The sequence below is a fragment of the Mustela putorius genome, unplaced genomic scaffold (assembly GCF_011764305.1).
Source record: "Mustela putorius furo isolate JIRA1106 unplaced genomic scaffold, ASM1176430v1.1 tig00000139_pilon_pilon_pilon, whole genome shotgun sequence".
Classification (NCBI taxonomy): domain Eukaryota; kingdom Metazoa; phylum Chordata; class Mammalia; order Carnivora; family Mustelidae; genus Mustela; species Mustela putorius.
This window is the reverse complement of record NW_025421293.1, coordinates 8,561,259-8,578,432: the sequence shown is the minus strand read 5'-3', so window position 1 is coordinate 8,578,432 and position 17,174 is coordinate 8,561,259. Positions and strand designations below refer to the sequence as shown.

General features: G+C 52.4%; 2 protein-coding genes across 4 annotated transcripts; one reads left to right on the top strand and one right to left on the bottom strand.

Annotated features, from left to right (window-relative positions):
- The first annotated feature begins 15 nt into the window (after window positions 1-15).
- On the top strand, window positions 16-6,872 carry MBLAC1 (metallo-beta-lactamase domain containing 1). The gene is made up of 2 exons (XM_004781829.3): window positions 16-1,192; window positions 6,738-6,872. Exon 1 carries the CDS (start codon window positions 423-425, stop codon window positions 1,173-1,175), a length of 753 nt encoding a protein of 250 aa, XP_004781886.1. The 5' UTR covers window positions 16-422; the 3' UTR covers window positions 1,176-1,192; window positions 6,738-6,872.
- Window positions 5,418-13,758, bottom strand: LOC123390698 (paired immunoglobulin-like type 2 receptor alpha). 3 transcript variants are annotated; one of them, XM_045075061.1, is made up of 4 exons: window positions 13,518-13,758; window positions 12,803-13,189; window positions 9,055-9,279; window positions 5,418-5,864 (listed from the first exon to the last, which is right to left on the bottom strand). In XM_045075061.1, the coding sequence occupies exons 1-4, from the start codon at window positions 13,570-13,572 to the stop codon at window positions 5,860-5,862; spliced, it is 672 nt and encodes a 223-aa protein (XP_044930996.1). In that variant the 5' UTR covers window positions 13,573-13,758; the 3' UTR covers window positions 5,418-5,859. The 3 variants fall into 3 exon arrangements, with proteins under 3 accessions (XP_044930996.1, XP_044930995.1, XP_044930997.1); XM_045075060.1 differs by lacking the exon at window positions 5,418-5,864 and adding an exon at window positions 6,499-6,881; XM_045075062.1 differs by lacking the exons at window positions 5,418-5,864; window positions 9,055-9,279 and adding an exon at window positions 11,264-11,606.
- Window positions 13,759-17,174: the final 3,416 nt, after the last annotated feature.

Here is a 17,174-nt window from a genome sequence, read left to right as displayed (position 1 = left end):
GGGTTTACGGGAGCTCGCAGAGGACAAAATTTCGCGCGCTTTTCCGGGGGCCGGTCTAACCTGGCAGGGAGGGAAGAATTAGGAGACGCGGTGAAACTAGGTCCAAGGCGGGAAGCGCCTCGGTTAGATTGAGGGAAATAAAGAGGATGTCCTTTGGGGGATGATGGGTGAGGACCTACCACAAGAGAAGCGCGGCGACGGCCGAAAACAGAGCGACTGGCGGGGTTCACGCTAAGGGCAGCTTGGGCGATGCCATCTACGGATAGGGGGTTAGGGCGATACCATCTTGAGGGAGTTAGGGGGTGGCAAGGAACAGCCTTGGAAAGGGCTACTTGGAGGAGGCGGGGCGCACGTGGGAACCCAAAGGGACCGGGCAGTCGCCCACATCCGCACTTCCCTTCCCCAGCCGTCCCGATCCTGCCATGAGCGCTGCGGTGCGGACCGAGCCGCTGCGCGGGGAGCCGCCTCTGCTGGTGCGCGGGGACCCCTACTCGGTGGTGGTCCTGCTTCAGGGCTACGCGGAGCCGGAGGGGGTCGACGAAGCGGTACGCGCCGACGGCTCCGTGACGCTTGTGCTGCCTCAGGCCTGGGGCTCAGCCACCGGCCACCAAGAGTCCCCGCCCCACAGCGGCGGGGCGAAGACCGCCCTGGAAGAGGCGGCCCGTGGCCCCATCCTCGTGGACACTGGGGGCCCCTGGGCTCGGGAGGCGCTCCTGGGGGCCCTGGCGGGGCAGGGCGTGGCCCCTGGAGACGTGACGCTGGTGGTGGGCACCCACGGACACTCGGATCACATCGGGAACCTGGGGCTTTTTCCTGGGGCGGCTCTGCTGGTCTCGCACGACTTCTGCCTCCCCGGAGGCCGCTACCTCCCCCACGGGCTAGGCGAGGAGCGGCCCCTGCAGCTGGGCCCCGGGCTCGAGGTGTGGGCCACGCCGGGCCATGGGGGCCAGCGGGACGTGAGCGTGGTGGTGGCGGGCACGGCCCTGGGCACCGTGGTGGTGGCAGGCGACGTGTTTGAACAGAGCGGAGACGAAGACTCATGGCAAGCTCTGAGCGAAGACCCGGTGGCCCAGGAGCGGAGCCGGAAGAGGGTCCTAGGTACTGCGGACGTAGTCGTGCCTGGTCACGGAGCCCCCTTTAGGGTGGTCAGAGAAGCCCCTCAGCCAAGGAACTGATGTCCAGAAGACCAGAGGTCAGTGTGATCGCTTCCAGCCCCCTTGCAAGAGGCCGGTTTTCCAGCGAGGACAGTCATCTCTATCACTGGTTCTGCAACCAAAACTAGGACCAAAGACTGGCTCAGCCGTGTGCCACCCCTTGGGGTCCCCCGTAAAGTAGGAGAATGTTCTTGGGAGGGTCGTCCAAAATAAAAATAGGCAACTGCATGGAAAATCATAAAGCCCTAAGGTAAATGCGAATCCTTAATGGAGATAATCCTGCAAATTTGGTAATTAGCAACCGCAACAGAGGGGCACTTGGGCCAATTGCTTATTTCTCACAAGATGCAGGCTTGCTGAGAGAAGGTGCAGGGCACAGAAGTAACACCTTAGTCACCTGCCTTTGATCCATCTGTTCATTGGAGGAATGGTTCAAGCACTGCCCTAGGTCGTGGGGATGCGACAGTGAGTAAGCTAGACAAACTCCCTGTTCCTTAATAGTAAACCAGATAATTATAGATTGTGTTTAGTGATATGAAAGAAAAGGAGAACAAGACTGTGGTAGAGTGCCTGGCTGGGAAGATGGCTTCTTTTATTGAAGGTGGTCAGGAAAAGCCTATGAGGAGACGATTTTTAATCAGGGAGCTGAATGGGAAGAAAGCCAGCCATATGAGGGTCTGGCAGATGTGCCTTCCAGGCACAGGAACAGCAGGTATAAAGGTCCTGAGGCAGGACGACTTGACTTGCTTGAGCAGGAAGAAGAGCATGGGGTTGGACGGCAGAGAGTGACAACAAATGATGTAGGGTTCGGCCGGGCCATCACGGACCACAGTTAGGGCTTTGGATTTATACTGAGATATAAATTTGGCTTTGGCTTTTGAGCAGGCTAATGAAGGTCTCATTTAAAGTAACTACTCTTAAAAAAAAAGTAACTACTCTTGTTCTGAGTAGAGAAGTGGTCAGAGTAGGACGAAAATAGAATAGGCTGGACTGGTTAAGAAACTACTGTGGCCTCTCAGGCCAGAGAAGTCAGTAACACCCGCTTTTATCCTAGAATTCCTATTATGACTCTGGTCCTCTTCACAACTGTGTCCCAGGCCCTCCATCCACACAGTCGCAGGACCCACAGAAGCACTCAGATGGGGCAGATGAAGAGGAGGAGCAAATCCACCTTGTGGCAGATGAACCACCCTGGGTGGGGGGTGCCACGGGGCAGGGCCTGATTGGGGGTTATTTCCCTGGTGTCCAGAAAGGCCAGGTGGAGGTCCCCAGATGCAGCACAGAGGGGCCGGTTCACCTAGAGGGGAAACCAGAAGCTGCCCTACACACAGACTTGGAGTCGGTGTTGGCCAATTTGATGACCACAGAGTGCAGGGTTCCCAGGCCAACAGTTCAGCCACAGCTTGTCCAGATCCCTGCCAGTCACCAGGTAAAGACAGATGGAGTGAAGGTGGCGATGTAGCGGACCCAGCCTCAGAACTACCATGCCGTGGGGGCCCTTGGGCAGCTCTTCTAGCTTCTGGGCCACGCAGTGCCAGGAGGCTACTGGTGTGTGGAAGAGAGTACGGGCTCCAGCTGTGGGCCCATCAGTGCAGCACTGTGGCCTTCAGGGACCCCGGCTGATATGTGGAGTGCAGCTCCAACACCTTCAGGGCTGTAGGAAGGATGGAAAAGGGGCAGATGGGGGTTATGTAGAACAATGCACTTTGAACGCATACAAGTAAAAACTCCAGTCCTGACTTTCTTTTTCCAGAACATGCACCTCTTCCCATGACTCAGGTCTGGTCATGTAGAGAGCAACACATCTCTATGGCCACACTGATTGTTTCCAGGATGGACAGGTCACCTAAGCTAGTTGAGGCGTGGCCATCTGAGGGGTTTTGCTGGAGTTAGTGGAAAAAAGTAGTTCTTCCCTGAAAGACCGACGTGGGAAAGTTATGGAACTGTTGAATCCCTATAGTTACATATATCATGATGTGTACACCTGAAACTAATACTCCACTGTTAGCTAACTGGAATTTAAATAAAAACGTAGGGGCGCCTGGGTGGCTCAGTGGGTTAAGCTTCTGCCTTCGGCTCAGGTCATGATTCGTGGGTCCTGGGATCAAGCCCCGCATTGGGCTCTCTGCTCAGCAGGGAGCCTCCTCCCCCCACCCCCCGCCTCTGCCTGCCTCTCTGCCTACTTGTGATCCCTCTCTCTGTCAAATAAATACATAAAATCTTTTTTTTTTAATTAAAAAAATAAAAACTTAAAAAACTGACATGAGAAAGTAGGTCATATGCCACCTTGTAGGAAGAGCCCATGGGCCCTGAGACCCAGTGGAGGCCGAGGATGAAGCTGAACAGTAGGGGGCAGAAGTGAGCAGTTCAGAGAAAAAGATCCGGAGAGAGACTAGCTAGAGCTCTGAAAGCCAGACCAACCCCAGCATTCTTCGGTCACCTGGGCTAATCCCCTCCTTTGCTGCCTGAGCTGCTTTCTGTTTCTGTCACAGCAAGAGGATACAAACACTTGTGGAAATGACCCATTAGAGAGGCCGAAGGAACTGTGGGAAGGCAGCCTTGGAGGGTGAGGCCCAGGGTGATGATCCTCTTAGACGTTTTTCCCAGCTTCCCTTTTGTGTAAACTCTTGGGAAAACTTGACCCCTATGGTTAGATGCTTCTACTCACAGATATTCAGGGGCTCCACCTTGCCTGCAGAATAACCCAAACTTCCTCTCTCAACCTAAAACCAACTCTGCTCTAGCTGGGCTGGGTCTGCCTGCCTGTGTCACCGCCTTCTGCCTTCTCCTGCAGGCCTCTGATCCCGCTCTCTGTCCGGCTTCCTTCCTCTCCTGTACCATCCCAACCATCCAGGTTCAACTCAGCTCATCCCCTACAGAAAAATGCCCTCTGAATTTTCCATCCGTACTTTAAACTCTTGTAACGCATTCCCTTTATTATTCACGTAGCAGTAGATATGCTGGTGTTGGTTCTTTTCTTGCCTAACGTCCTTTCCCGACTGTGTCCCTTGAGAGCAGAAACTGAGAAAAATGTTTCTCTGAATGCTCCAGAACTTGGTGTTTTCTCTGTAAACACCACGTGATAAACACTGCTCATTTCCTCACTTCTCTGGGCATCTGTTCCCTGTGGCCCAGCTCTGATTCCTTGCCCAAGACTTCAGTGTCTGACATGCCCAGCCTCTGGAGAAGCTCCAGTATCCTGTCTGCTCTGCAAACACAGGGGCACCACTCAAAGTCCTCCCCGATCCCGTCCTCCTACGGGAAGCTCCAGGTGTCTTGCCAGGGGGCTTTGGAGCAGGGATCCCAGGGTGGGATGAGAGTTATGGGTCAAAGCTGTAGGAGGGAGAAAAAATAATCGGGCTAAAAAACAAGAAGTTCCCCAAAGCAAGCAAGCAGCTTGTCTGAGCCTGACCCCACCAGCTCATCCCTGGGGCCTGTCCCATGGTGGGGGGAGGGGAGGGGAGAAGAAGGGCCGGGACCCGAGGAGCCATAGCCTCAGGAGGCTGGATGTGACCCACTGACGATGACGCCTCCAGTGACCTGGACCTGGAGCAGTTCCTGGAAGATGTTGGGACAGAGCCAGAGCAGCTGGAGGAGCCCTGGTGTGGAGATGCCGCCGGGGACTTCACCTTGGCCTTCTTCGAGGAAGAGCTGTGTGCACCTGGCTCCCTGCGGCTCTCTCGCCCCTTCCCTGCCGGCAGCAGGGGGCGCCCCTCAGAGGGTCCCTGAGAAGCTGCTGAGTGTGCGCTTGGTGACAGGCTACAGGTCAACTGGCCGAAGTCCTAGCTGTGCAGTTCCCGTGATAATAGAACAGGTTCCCGCTCTCCGCAGCTGGTCTCTAACCCCGAGCTTCCCTTCGGCTTCCCTCCCTCCCCTCGGCTCCCGGGACACGTCCCTGTGTCTGTGGGAGGCTGGCACAGTCTGAGGGATGTGGGAAGGCCGGGACACCTGAGTCCTGGGAGAAGGCCGTCGTCGGGGAGGGCAGGTCTGGGTTCAGACCAGGCTCAGCCACTTACTAGGTGCGTGGCCTGGAGAAAAGCACTGACCCCTGTGGTCCTGTTCCCGGTTCGGGTGAGCGCATCCAGCCCGGGCACAGCGTGTTGGAGGCGCCTAAAGGAGGTGGTGCACTTGGCAAGTGCGTGCTCGTTCTGATCGGAGGGGAAGGGGAATGGGCAGAGGAGGGGCAGCCCCTGGCTTCTGGGCTGGCTACCAGTGTCTGGGTTTATTGTGTCCCGCCCCGAGGCAGTCACCCAACTCCAGTACTGGGGGAGGGATCTCGGGTGTGACCTTTTATTATAATTCATTCTTGGAGAGAAGCAGAAGACAGAAATGGAAGGTGCCATCAGTTTTCTCCTTAGATGCCTTTGGGCAAATTCCACCAGCCCTGTGACTCTCTGGGCAAGGGCTGGGAAGGTGGAGAGGGGGTGGAGCAGATGGCTCTGTCTCTCTGTGGTCCTTGGGGGCCTTCCACACCCACTGGCTTCTGAGTCTTCCCGTCTGGCCGGGGTCATTATCAGAGGCTGTGACCCGCTGGGCAGCTCAGTCTAAGGCATCATCCTCCAGTCCCACTCGTCAGGCCTTTACGAGAGAATATAGGGTCTCCTCCTGCGGGGCCTCCTTGGGAGGGAGGCGGGGAGGTGCTGCCCATGATGAGGAGCTGGAGAGGGTGAGGGAGGCATAGAGGCTGGGGTTGTCGCCCTGGGCTTCATCCTGGCGAGAAGGAAGGAGAAGGGGGTGAGACCGTGGACGGGGAGGGGCAGCTGTTTCTCTCCTGCCTTGTGAGCCTCATTGTTGGGACCCTGGTCTGAGCTGCGGCCTGTTCCTCTCCACCCTCCGCCCCTGAACCCTGCCAGTCTCCCCACCAACCCCTTCCTTCCTCATCCTCCAGAGTCTCTCTGGGGCGTTTCCCAAGAATTGGCCCCTGCATCACAGACATGCCCTCCACCACCCAACACCATCTAGGAGGTCCCACCATCCTCGGAGACAACCCTCTGGACACAGGGGACTCCTACTCCAAGACCCTCTATCCCACCATACCCTTTTTTTTTTTAATCCCTGGGACTGAGAACTCTGCAATATTAAACGCCAGCATCATTTTTCTGCTACAACTTTCTTTCCTTCCTGCTTTCTCCTGTTATCATCCTGTTGGCTTTGCCTGCGTTTTGACCCCGTGAACTCTTGTCCCTTAATAATCCACTTTCTTTCCGGCTGTCCAAGCCCCCTGCTGACCCTCTCCTCTGCATTCCCCCTCTCACGAGCTCCTTGACCTGTCCTGTTCCCCTGTCCTTAGGCCACACTTAGCTGACACATCTCTAATTCCAGATGAGGCCTATGACAGCGGACGCTCTTTGCTTACCCAATTTCCATTTATTTCTTTCTACTCAGTTACAGAACCTTGGTTTTATTTGGGGTGGCAGCGTGCTCCCCTACTGACACATGTGGGGATTATGACTGCATCCTCGCCAATATGATTCAAGGGGAAGTTGTGGATACGATTTTCAGGAAGACTGAGTAAAGGACAAACTGTCGCAGCATGGTCTTTTTGTCCTTTCTTCCTTCCTCCTGTTTCCTGCCTGGATTCAGAAATGATGGCTGGACTCCAAGCAGCCATCTTGGATCACGAGGCAACCTTCAGGACAGAAGCCAGTAGCTAGGACAGTGAGCAGGAAGCTAGAAGCCTGAGTGCCCGAGGACAGCAGCCTCTGCCATCCGCCTTCTCATCCTTTTCTGTCAGGGGAAACAAGGAACTCTGTCTTAGGTAAGCCCTGGTACTTTTCTTCTGTGGTGCCAGCAGGGGAACATAACTTCTAACCAACATGTTCTAGAAGTTTCTACACATGCATGGGGGAGACATGATCATGCACAGTGATGCTTTTACAGAGCTCTGGCTTCTCCTCTGGGTGGATCCTGAAATACCATCTTCTGTTCCCTCAGTGACTGTCACAGCTCTTCCTCTCCGACCCTCAGCCTCACTGTAGAGACAGCCATTGTGACTTTTCCTCTGCAGAACGAAGAGCAATTTGTATATGTTGAGTTTGTCAACATTTTTCTTCATGGCTTTTAGGTTTTACGTCATACTTAGGGAGGCCATCTCCACTGCATGGACATGAGATGGTCTCACGTGCTCTCCTCGAGTACTGGGGTTATTTTCCCCCTCATTTAACTCTTTGGTTGATCTCGGTGGAAGTTATTTTGGTGTGAGTTATGAGATAATATTATTTTCCCCAGATGGCCGCTCACTCGTTCCAGCACCGTGTACTGAATGACTCTCATCCTTCCCCAGTGATTAGAAATGCTGCTGATTAACCTACTAAATTCTGAATATATTTTGATCTGTTTCATCCTGCCTCTTTTGGGGCTTTTCGCTTTTCGGATACTGGTTTATCTGTGTTTCCATAGGACTGGATCGAATCATTTCAATCATTACAGCTTAAAACTGCAGGCGCTAATGCTCATATGGTCCTTATTGTGTGCCGGGATCTAGTCGCGATGCGTTACATGTGATTGTCATGACAACCCCGGGGGGAGTGTAATTACTCTTCTCGTTTCACCGACGGGTGAGCTGGGGCAGAGAGTAATGGTACCATTGCACCGGTGTTTCCGCAGCCCGGACCTGACGGCAGCCGTCCGGACTCTGTGCTCCTCACTCTGTGCTTTAGTATCTCCCGCAGCTCACCTCCTCTCGCTGGAAGTTTTCTTCAGAGGAATTTCAGATCAATACTGGAGGCTGGTCGGTGTAAATGATGAACGCCTCTAGCCCTGTCCTCTTGAGCTATAGATGCGGACACCCACACTGCTCCGGGACATCTCTCCGCGGAGGCCACACAGGCACCTCTCCAACATACCCCCGAGTAAGGAACCATCGTCCTCCCCCTAACATGGTCTTGACCTCCATGTTCTCTAATTTGCTTGGTGGTTTCCCCAGGACTCATTCACCCGAGTTCTTCCCACTCCCTCACCTCTATACCAGCCCAATCCCCAAGTCTTACTGGTTTTCCTTCCTTTTTTCTTTCTTTCTCTTTTTTAAAAACTGTTTTCCTTCTTAAACTGTTCCAGGATCTGGCTCTTTCCCTCCACCCACTGCCACTGCATTAGACTGGCACCGCCTCTGGCCCCACCAGCACAGACTGATGGATCCGGAAGGAGAGCTAAGGTGGCCACTTCCCTGCTTCACGTTGCCTCTGGGATCACAGGCTCCTACGAGTCATTTACAAGGTTCTCTTCTCCTGCTGCCAGCCTCCTCCACAGCACTGAGCTACCTACAGTTTCTTCACTGACTTCCTGCTCCTGTATGGATAGTGACCGTTTCACCACCCTCACATTGTACAGGGTCACTTCCTATGGGAAGTCCGCCTTGATTCCCCTCCTTTCTCCAGACCTACACAGCTCTTTGCAAGTGAGGCAAAGAGCTCCCCTCCTTCTGGCTCTGAGCTCCTGGAAGGCAGGACTTATGCTTTATTTACATTTGTTATCTTCTGTTACCCTGCTCCAGGGTCTGGAGCACTGGTTCTCAAACTTGATCACGCACACAGAAGCACTTGACTTTAAAAATGCAGATTCCAGGGCACCTGGGTGGCTCAGTGGGTTAAGGTCTCTGCCCTCAGCTCGGATCCAGCCCTGCATCGCGCTCTCTGCTCAGCGGGGAGCCTGCTTCTCCCTCTCTCTCTGCCTGCTGCTCTGCCTACTTGTGATCTCTCTGTCAAATCAATAAATAAGATCTTAAAAAAATAAATAAATCTTATTAAAAAAATAAATAAGAATGCAAATTCCCAAGCCCAGACCTCATGCCCAGCAGGGGCATTTTTTAATGCAGAAGGACCCAGGGTTATTCTGATGCAAGTGGTTCTGAGAAATACTCAGTAGGGAAACTTGGGGGGGGGCATGGACCCGAATAACTCACCTTTGCTCCTCTTCCACCTGAGGTAGAGTATCAGTCCCAAAATTGCAGTTTTGAGCACAGTGTTGGCCACTGTCACTATGACCACAGGTTCCACACTCCTGGGTGAAGATGCTGAGCTCCTATTGCCTTCCAAGACACTGAAGCCAGTGATGGTTGGGCTAGTGGTGCTGGGGTCAGTGGTGGTGGGGGCAGCAGTGGTGGGGGCAGTGGTGGTCATCTTGAGAGCTGAGAAGACATGAGAATTTAGCAGATTCTCCCCTGGAGGACTGGTGATGAAACCATCACTTCTTGTTCCCTACTTTGGGGAACAGCGAGGACGGAGGACCACTCTCTGAAGCTCTCACACAGGGAGTGGGTAATAATCCACATCACCCAGCTTAGATTCTGACTCTACCTCTCATCAGTGGTGTGACCTCAGAACCTCATTTCATCGCCTACAAATAGGGACCCCTAAACTCTAGCCTCAGGCATCCCAGGCACAGCAGAGGCAATCCTCAGGGCTAGGGGATTCCCGGAGAGGCCAAGACCCCACGTCCTTGTCCCCTTGGAGGCCGATGCGCAGAAGCCACGCTGACTGGAGGTGGTGTGTGTGGTCTGGGAGAAAGTGCTTGTCCGCTACTGGGCTGTAGGATCTGTTAGGATTTCTGGATCCTTTGGGGTTTCCATCAGAGAGATTTCCCAGAGAAGAATCTCCTGATTTCTTGTCCCTCACGGGATGGGAGATACCAGCTGGGTTGCCTGAGAACTGGGAGGCATCAAAGGGGGCTGGGCGTTTAGGGTCTCATCAGTTCACCAGATCTCTAGTTTTAAGGATTCATCCCTTGCCACCAGTATGCCTGGGGTGGTGCCCCCAAACTCCCTCTGGTCCATCCTTTCTGGAAAGCAAATCTCCAGTCTGCTGGGTGGGAAGGGGTCATAGAGGTTTCCTTCCTTCTTAAATAGATTCTGGCCCAATCTTCCATTGTCTGAAGCTCTTGCACTCCCACTGTCAAGGGTTCTGGGGTGACCCTTGCTGAACCATCAGGGGATTTTGTAGTTAAAAAGATGCCTTTCTTCCGGGTCTCCCCACTGCTGGTTTAGAGCTAAGCTCCCCTGGTCTCCTAGGCCAGGGACATTAGTCCACGTGTTTCCAGCTTCCCAAATACTGTTTTTGACCACACGACTCGCATATTTTTTGTCCTTGTGGATTTTGTCTTAAACATTTCCTTTTGCTCTCATTTTCGTAGAGCTGGATAGGGAGGGGCGGGTAAACGTGCCTATAACCCAGCATCTGGCCAGAATTTATGCAATATTTTCTAGTGAAAATCATAGAAAATGAACATTCAAAAAATAATGTTGCATATTAGTAAAAAGAATAGAGGATTTAGAGGAAAGCGTCTTGTGAGATATTTACATGGTCTGTGGAAGAACACTGCAGAGGTTATTGAGGGATATAATTAGGGCCCATTCCCGTGGGAAGACTGACTTACACTGATTTCCGTTTCTGTCAATTGCCTTATAGGTTTAATGCAATTTTGGTTTTAAAAATACCTCTAAATGTATTCTTCAGAACTTGGTGAGCTTATTCTAATATTTATGTGAAACAACAGACCAAAACAATAGTAAGGTTTCTAGGGAAGTAACGTGGTTCTGATGGACATAGACTTACCAGCCACTGAACCGTGACAAGTTACAATCCCTAGAACAGTATTGGTAGCGAGAAGGGAAAAGACGGGGAAATGGCCGTTGACAGACCAGAAGTGGGTGCTATCCTACAAAAAGGCCAGGCCTATGAGTCAATGGAGAAGAGAAAAAAAGATTCCATAAAGCTAGCTGGGACGATTGATTTGTTTCTTGCTATGAAGATCAATGTAGGTCTTTACCTCACACCATATAGCAAAAGAAATCCTCACTAGATCAGTGAGTTTTCCTGCCAAAAGAAAGCATACAAAAATCAGAAGAAAATAAAATATTTTCAGCCCTAGTGTAATACAGGATTCTGGGCTAAGACATAAAAAGAGGAATTTACAGTGGAGAATACAGTGAGACGTGGATACAAAAAGAAAACATCTGTATGTAAAAAGCATGGTTAAGCCAACCACAGACTTCTCAGTTCTATTTGAAGCAAATTTCCCTTAGGGGGATGTTTTTGTGTGGTCATACTTCACTTAGGTTAAACTTCTATTTATTACTTCCCTAGATATAAAAAAATATGAGCATGAATATCCAATTAATTGTACTAATTGAAAAAAATAATTTATTGATGAAAAACTCATAACGAATGTGACTGAAACTGAGAAATGAGAAGAGTTAGGAGAATTAAGGAAGGAAGAGGAGGAGGGTCTGAGAAGAGCCAAAATCTTCCTGAAATGGCCACTTAAAGGAAGGTGCAGGAGGTGCCCAAAATATAAACCCAAGCCTGTCTGGCCTAATTCAGTTGGGAGCCATTTTCTGTTTGCTCTAAAAGCAGCGCAGTGGTCCTGTGGGGCAGTGGTTACCAGGGCTGGGGACACAGACAGTGTCCTTCCGGCCAGGAGCAGTGATGTATAGTTTGGAACTGCCAGCGCGAGTAGCTGTAAAAGCAAACCGTAGGTTTTTGGTTTTTAAGGAAGTCTACAGACAGCGCACCCCCCCAGTGCCTGCTCCTGGGAGAGATGCCCTCCCCACCCTGCTGTGGGGACAAACGCAGGTTCAAGTTCCCACGGGCTGCCGAGTTACATGGAGGATCTAGCAATGTAGCACATCCATTATTCACGAAAAATAGGTCAAGACAAAGATAGCCTCAGGTCAGCTGGTGAGGCTGAGCAGTTACTGCTCAAGTGGAGGCTCCGGGGTTAAGCTGTGTTCCAGTCCCACCTGCACTATGATGGTGGCTTTGGGCAGGTCCTTAGGCTGTTCGAGCCTCAGTGTCCCTATCTGCGGCAGGAAGACGATGGCAGTACCTGCTGTTACTATAGGGCCGTGGGGCAGGTTAATCCCAGCAACACATACGAAGCTGTTCACCCCACAGGGCACAGTGAGCAGGAGCAGCTGTACTTGTGCCTCTCAAAGGCCAGCACGGAGGGGCGAGATCGGAGGGGACACCGGGGACAGGACAGGCAGAGGCGGGGACTAGGGATGGGGGAGCAAGGAGGGTAAGGAGGACGGACGGGGAGGGGGGAGGGGAAGGAGAGGAGGGATGGGGAAGGAGAGGAGGGATGGGGCTGGGCGGGGAGCACTGCGGTCTGGGTTCCGAGGAGCAGAGCAGGAGGAAGTGGGGGGATCGGGAAAACAGGGCATGGGGCATCGCCAGGGGACCGGGCTCTCGGGTGGGTCATCTCTGGGCACCTGCTGGGTGCGCTGGGCTGGGCCCATGGCTCTGGGGAGACGCAAGACTGGGGCTGGCTGGGGCTGCGCACGTGGACGCATGACAAAGGGAAGGCGGCCCACATCCTGGATGGTTGGGGGCAGGGCAGGGAGGAGCTGGAGCCCCCGCTTAGGGCAGGAAGGGAGGGAAACTGGGCAGCCCAGAAGGTGCTGAGGCTGGGGGCGTGGGGCTGGGTCTGGAGGGAGCCGTGAGGGGGTGGCAGGGAGGGCAGCCCGGGCCTGGGGACATGGCGGAGAAAGAGTCAAGTCGGCAGAGGGCTGGGGAGGAGGTGGTGTGGGAGAGGAGTTTGAGTGAAGGGCGCCCAGGAAGAGGGGGGCCTGGGCCAGGCCTGGGGGATGCGGGCGCCATGGTCTTTAGGAGCCTCAGGGCGAGCGTGGTGGCTGCCGGGGCAGCTGGACTCACCGGGGGTGATGGTGAGTTCGGTTCCTTCGAGGGCCTGCCACAACCTCTTGCCGCATCTTAATGTTTCCACTTGGATCCGGCAAAAGTACAAATTCCCATCCTTCTCCTGCAGGTTCGATATCTGCAGGGAGCCCGACCTCTGACCCGGTGATAATTCAAGGGAGATCCGGTTCCTGTAGTCCTTATGGATGAAAGGCTGAGTACTGTTGTAGATGACCGGCCCATGGAAGTGTGTCCGTCTCAAGGCTACACTCACTCTGGGATCCGGGGCTAACTGCCAGTCGTGATAGAAGGAGAAAGGGATGCGGACGGAGCCACCCTCGGGGGCTGAGAGGCGGTCTGGTTGGTTGATTCCGTAGTTAGTTGTATCACACTCTGCTGATCTACCTGCAGGAGCGGGGAGAGGAGAGACTTGAAGCCACGGGGAGAGATGAAGACGATAAGCCCAGCCCTTCTGACACCCTCCCCGACGGGCAGTAGTGGGACAGATGGTAGGACTGGCTCCCTGGCCTGGGTGTTCCCCTCGCCCGGCATGGGGTAGGGAGGAGGGTGAAGGGTTGGGGCTGACCAGCACTATGGGACCAGCCCGTCGCTTGCTGGGGCTGGGAGGCCTGGCCAGCTCCCCCAGCAGACCCCCTGTCCAGCTGCCCAGCCACAGCCCTTGCTGGGGACTCGCTGGGCCTCGGGACACAGCCAGGGTGTTTTGGACACTCACCAGCCTGCAGACATGACGGCAGCAGCAGCAGAGACAGCAGCAGGAACAGACCCATTGTCTCACTCTCCTCCCCGGGGAGGAGACGACAGCAGCTCAGTCAAAGCCAGAGGGAGGCCCTAGGAGGTGCCTCCTTGGGGAGTCGGGAGACACCCAGAGAGCGAGGATCAGGCCCCTTCAGAAGAGCAAGGGAGGGTGAGAGCCTTCCCCAAACTCACCCGTCCCCAGAGTGACCAGCACTTCCTTTATCAATCTGGTTTCTTCTTTTCCTATATTGCAAAAGTGCTTCCTTGTGGTCAGAGCCCAGAGAGCCATGAGGCCCCAGCCTCTATCTTCCTGTAGAGGGCCATGGTTCTGACCTTGGCCATGTGTGGCCTCTCCTCTTCTGCCTCCACTCCTGGCCACTGCCAGCACCTCTACATCTCCTTAGGAGTCCGTCTTAACTGCTCCTGGCCGGGAAGGGGCGTGAGCAGATACAGCTCCAGGTCTGCCAGGGAGAGGACAGGCAGCGAGGAGTCTCTGAGAAGAGAGAAGGAGGATGGAACCACTGGTGTTGAGATGCCCTCGACCTCCAGCCCCAGCACCAGGAACACCCACTTGCTCTCGGTCCCTCTCCTTCCCGGCAGTGGTTCCCCTGCAGCCCCTCCCCTGCTGTCCTGTGCAGAACCCAGGCCTACCAGACCCCTTCCCTGCCCTGATCAGATCCTTTTGTGCAATCTCACACCCTCCCTGTGGTTAAGAGGCTGCGTGGGCCTTCTGGAGGCCATTCTTTGACCCCCCCAGGATGCTAGACTGTATCTGTAGGTGAGGAGACCAAGGCTCAGAGGAGAACCGCACCAGGTTGCATGAGTCTCAGGTAGGAGGCCCAGGACCGAAAAACTCTAGACTTGCTGAGTCCACAGAGCATTCTGCTCCTTCTGGATGCTTCTGTCTGGTTGTCCCACAAAACCTCTGGGCCTCAGCTCCTGAGTGCAGAGTTCTGGAGGGTGACTCTCTGGAGGCTATAGTTTTCTAATGCTCCTCAGGTGATTCCCTCCAGAGCTGGGAGAGTCCTGACTCATCCAAAGCCTTCCTTGGCTAGGAGGGATATAAGGTCCAGAGCAACAGAGTCACCCTGGTGTCAGCCTCTGGACCATCCCCAAAGGAGCGCACTGCCAGCTTGTGTCTGGTGGCGGGTGGGGGTCAGAGACTGGGGCTGGGACCTCTGGTGACTCCCTGGGCAGGTTCTAGGAGGCTCTGCTCCCGCCCTGCCCCCAATGAAGTTGGAGTTGGCTTACTGCGTAGATGGTGATGGTGGGAGAGCATGATTTCATCACAGGAGGTCGCCTCCTCTTCTGGCAGTGGAAGCAATGAGAGGGACCAGTCATCAGCCTTGAGTTGTGGCTCTACTCACGGAGTGGGGTTCTGGGAGCAGGAGGGCCTGGCATTGATTCCTAGATGGGCACAGCCTAAATACAGTTCTTCAGTCCAGAGGGTGGTCATGGGCGAGCGGTCAGAAGCCATGTATGAGGGGAGAGAGAGAGTGAGGGCCATGAGTGGTGGACCACTTTTTAAAAAAAAAAATAGATTTTATTTATTTATTCGAGAGAGAGAGATCACAAGTAGGCAGAGAGGCAGACAGAGGGGGAAGCTCTCTGCTGAGCAGAAAGCCTGATGCAGGGCTAGATCCCAGCACCCTGAGACCATGACCTGAGCCGAAGGCAGAGGCTTAACCCACTGAGACACCCAGGCGTCCTGGTGGACCCCTTTTTGAAAATATCGCCTTAGATCTTCTCCCAAGTTCCCCTAGGTTTCTGTCCTCTCCTCCTCACTGACCACATCTATCACTACCCAAGTCCCTTCTTCCTCCAGGGTACCTCACCCCGCTCAGCCTTTTTCCCCAAACCAGGAGTAAGGCAAACATGCCTGGTGTCACTACCTCCATGTATTATGATTGAGGTTCTAGGCCACGCAATAAAGCAAGGCAAAGAAAGAAAAGTGTCTGTGTTTTCTTAGATTTTGCATTTATGTATTTGGCATTCATTCAATCGGGGCAATTGATTAACTTATTGTTTTTAACCTTCTGCATTCTTGATGCTCTGACACTTGTGGCCTTGTTGGCTGGGGAGAGATGGTCCCTGCCAAGGCTAGCCTATTCTAAGAGCATAGGGCATTCCTAGGAGCCTGCCTTTCCTATGCAAACTAATCAATCCAGGGCCCATCCTCTAAACTACCTCCTTCATCTAACTCTTACCACCAAGCCTGTATTTCCCCTGCCCTGCGTTAATCCTGTTCCAGGTGCTAGAGAACTAGCCATAGTACTTGTGACCCACAACCCACCAGAATTAGTTAAAATAGCCAATCCTAAGCTGTTTTCGCTTCCTTGCTTGTTTTGCCAGGGGAAAACACGCTAAAGGCTACATATGGTCTGGGCCTTCCCCCTGGTCTGGCCTCTGCCTCTAGTGCTTCCCCAGGTGGCCCTCTCTGGCATGGCGTTTTCATTCTCGGCAGGAAACGTGACTTATAAAAACCTTTCAGTGTCACGACCCTCTCTGTGTCATTGCTCAGTCGCTTGTACAAATTAAAATCCTGTGAATATAAGAATCGAGTAAAAAAAAAAAAAAAAGCCATTGAACCAAAAGGCATCTGGATTGGAAAGAAAGAAAAGCTCTTCATTTACAGATAACTTGATTGTTTATGTAGAAGATCCAATGAAATGGACAAAAAAAGCTACTAGAGCTGTAAGTGATTTAAGCAAGTTCACAGAATACAAGAGCAATACATGAAAATCAATTGTTCACCTACAAAAAGTGGAAGTCAAATGAAAATGGTAACACAAGAGCTTCAAAATATGAAATAGTAGGAAATAAATAGAAAATGTACAAGATCTGAACATGATAATTAGAAAAGATTCCTGAGAGAAATTAGAGATTAATGAATGGGGATCTCATACATACATATGTACATACATACATATTCAATACCGTTCAGATGTCAATTCGTCCCTAATTAATATGTAGATAGACACAATATCGGGACACCTGGGTGGCTGAGTGGGTTAAAGCCTCTGCCTTTGGCTTGGGTTGTGATCCCACGGTCCTGGGATTGAGCCCCACGTCAGGTTCCCTGCTCAGCGGGGAGACTACTACCTTCTCTCTCTGCCTGCCTCTCTGCCTACTTGTGATCTCTCTCTGTCAAATAAATAAATAAAAATATTTTTTTAAAACAGACACAATCTCAACCAAATCTCAGTAGGCTATTTTGTAGAAATTGACAAGCTAATTCTAAACTTCCTACAGAAATTCAGGGTGCTACGAATGGCTAAAAACTGAAAATGAAGAACAAAGTTTATGGTACCTGTCTTTAAGACTTACTATAAAGCTACTGTCATCAAAATGTATTGGTGTCAAGACAGAGAAATTGTTTCAATGGAACAGAACAGAGTAAAGAAAGAGATCCACAATTCTGGGGTCAGTTTATTTCTAACAAAGACGCAAACGCGATTCATTGGAGAAATTACAGTCTTTCGAACAACTGGAAATTTATATTTAAAAAGTGAGCTTCAATTCATATTTTGCACTATCTATAAAAATGACCTCAAAATCAATCATCAGCCTAAATGTAAGTCCTAAAATTATTTACATCAAGTAAAAAAACCAGGAGAAAATCCTTGTGACTTTG

Excerpts from the sequence above, each read along its gene's own strand:
- MBLAC1 (XM_004781829.3), top strand. The coding sequence starts at position 423 with ATGAGCGCTGCGGTGCGGACCGAGCCGCTGCGCGGGGAGCCGCCTCTG.
- LOC123390698 (XM_045075060.1), bottom strand. The coding sequence starts at position 13,572 with ATGGGTCTGTTCCTGCTGCTGTCTCTGCTGCTGCTGCCGTCATGTCTG. Across the intron at positions 13,190-13,517 it reads GCCGTCATGTCTGCAGGCTG|GTAGATCAGCAGAGTGTGAT; the intron begins GTGAGTGTCCAA and ends CCGCTCCTGCAG. Across the intron at positions 6,882-9,054 it reads CAGGTGGAAGAGGAGCAAAG|AAAAGGATGAGAAGGCGGAT; the intron begins GTGAGTTATTCG and ends TTCCCCTGACAG.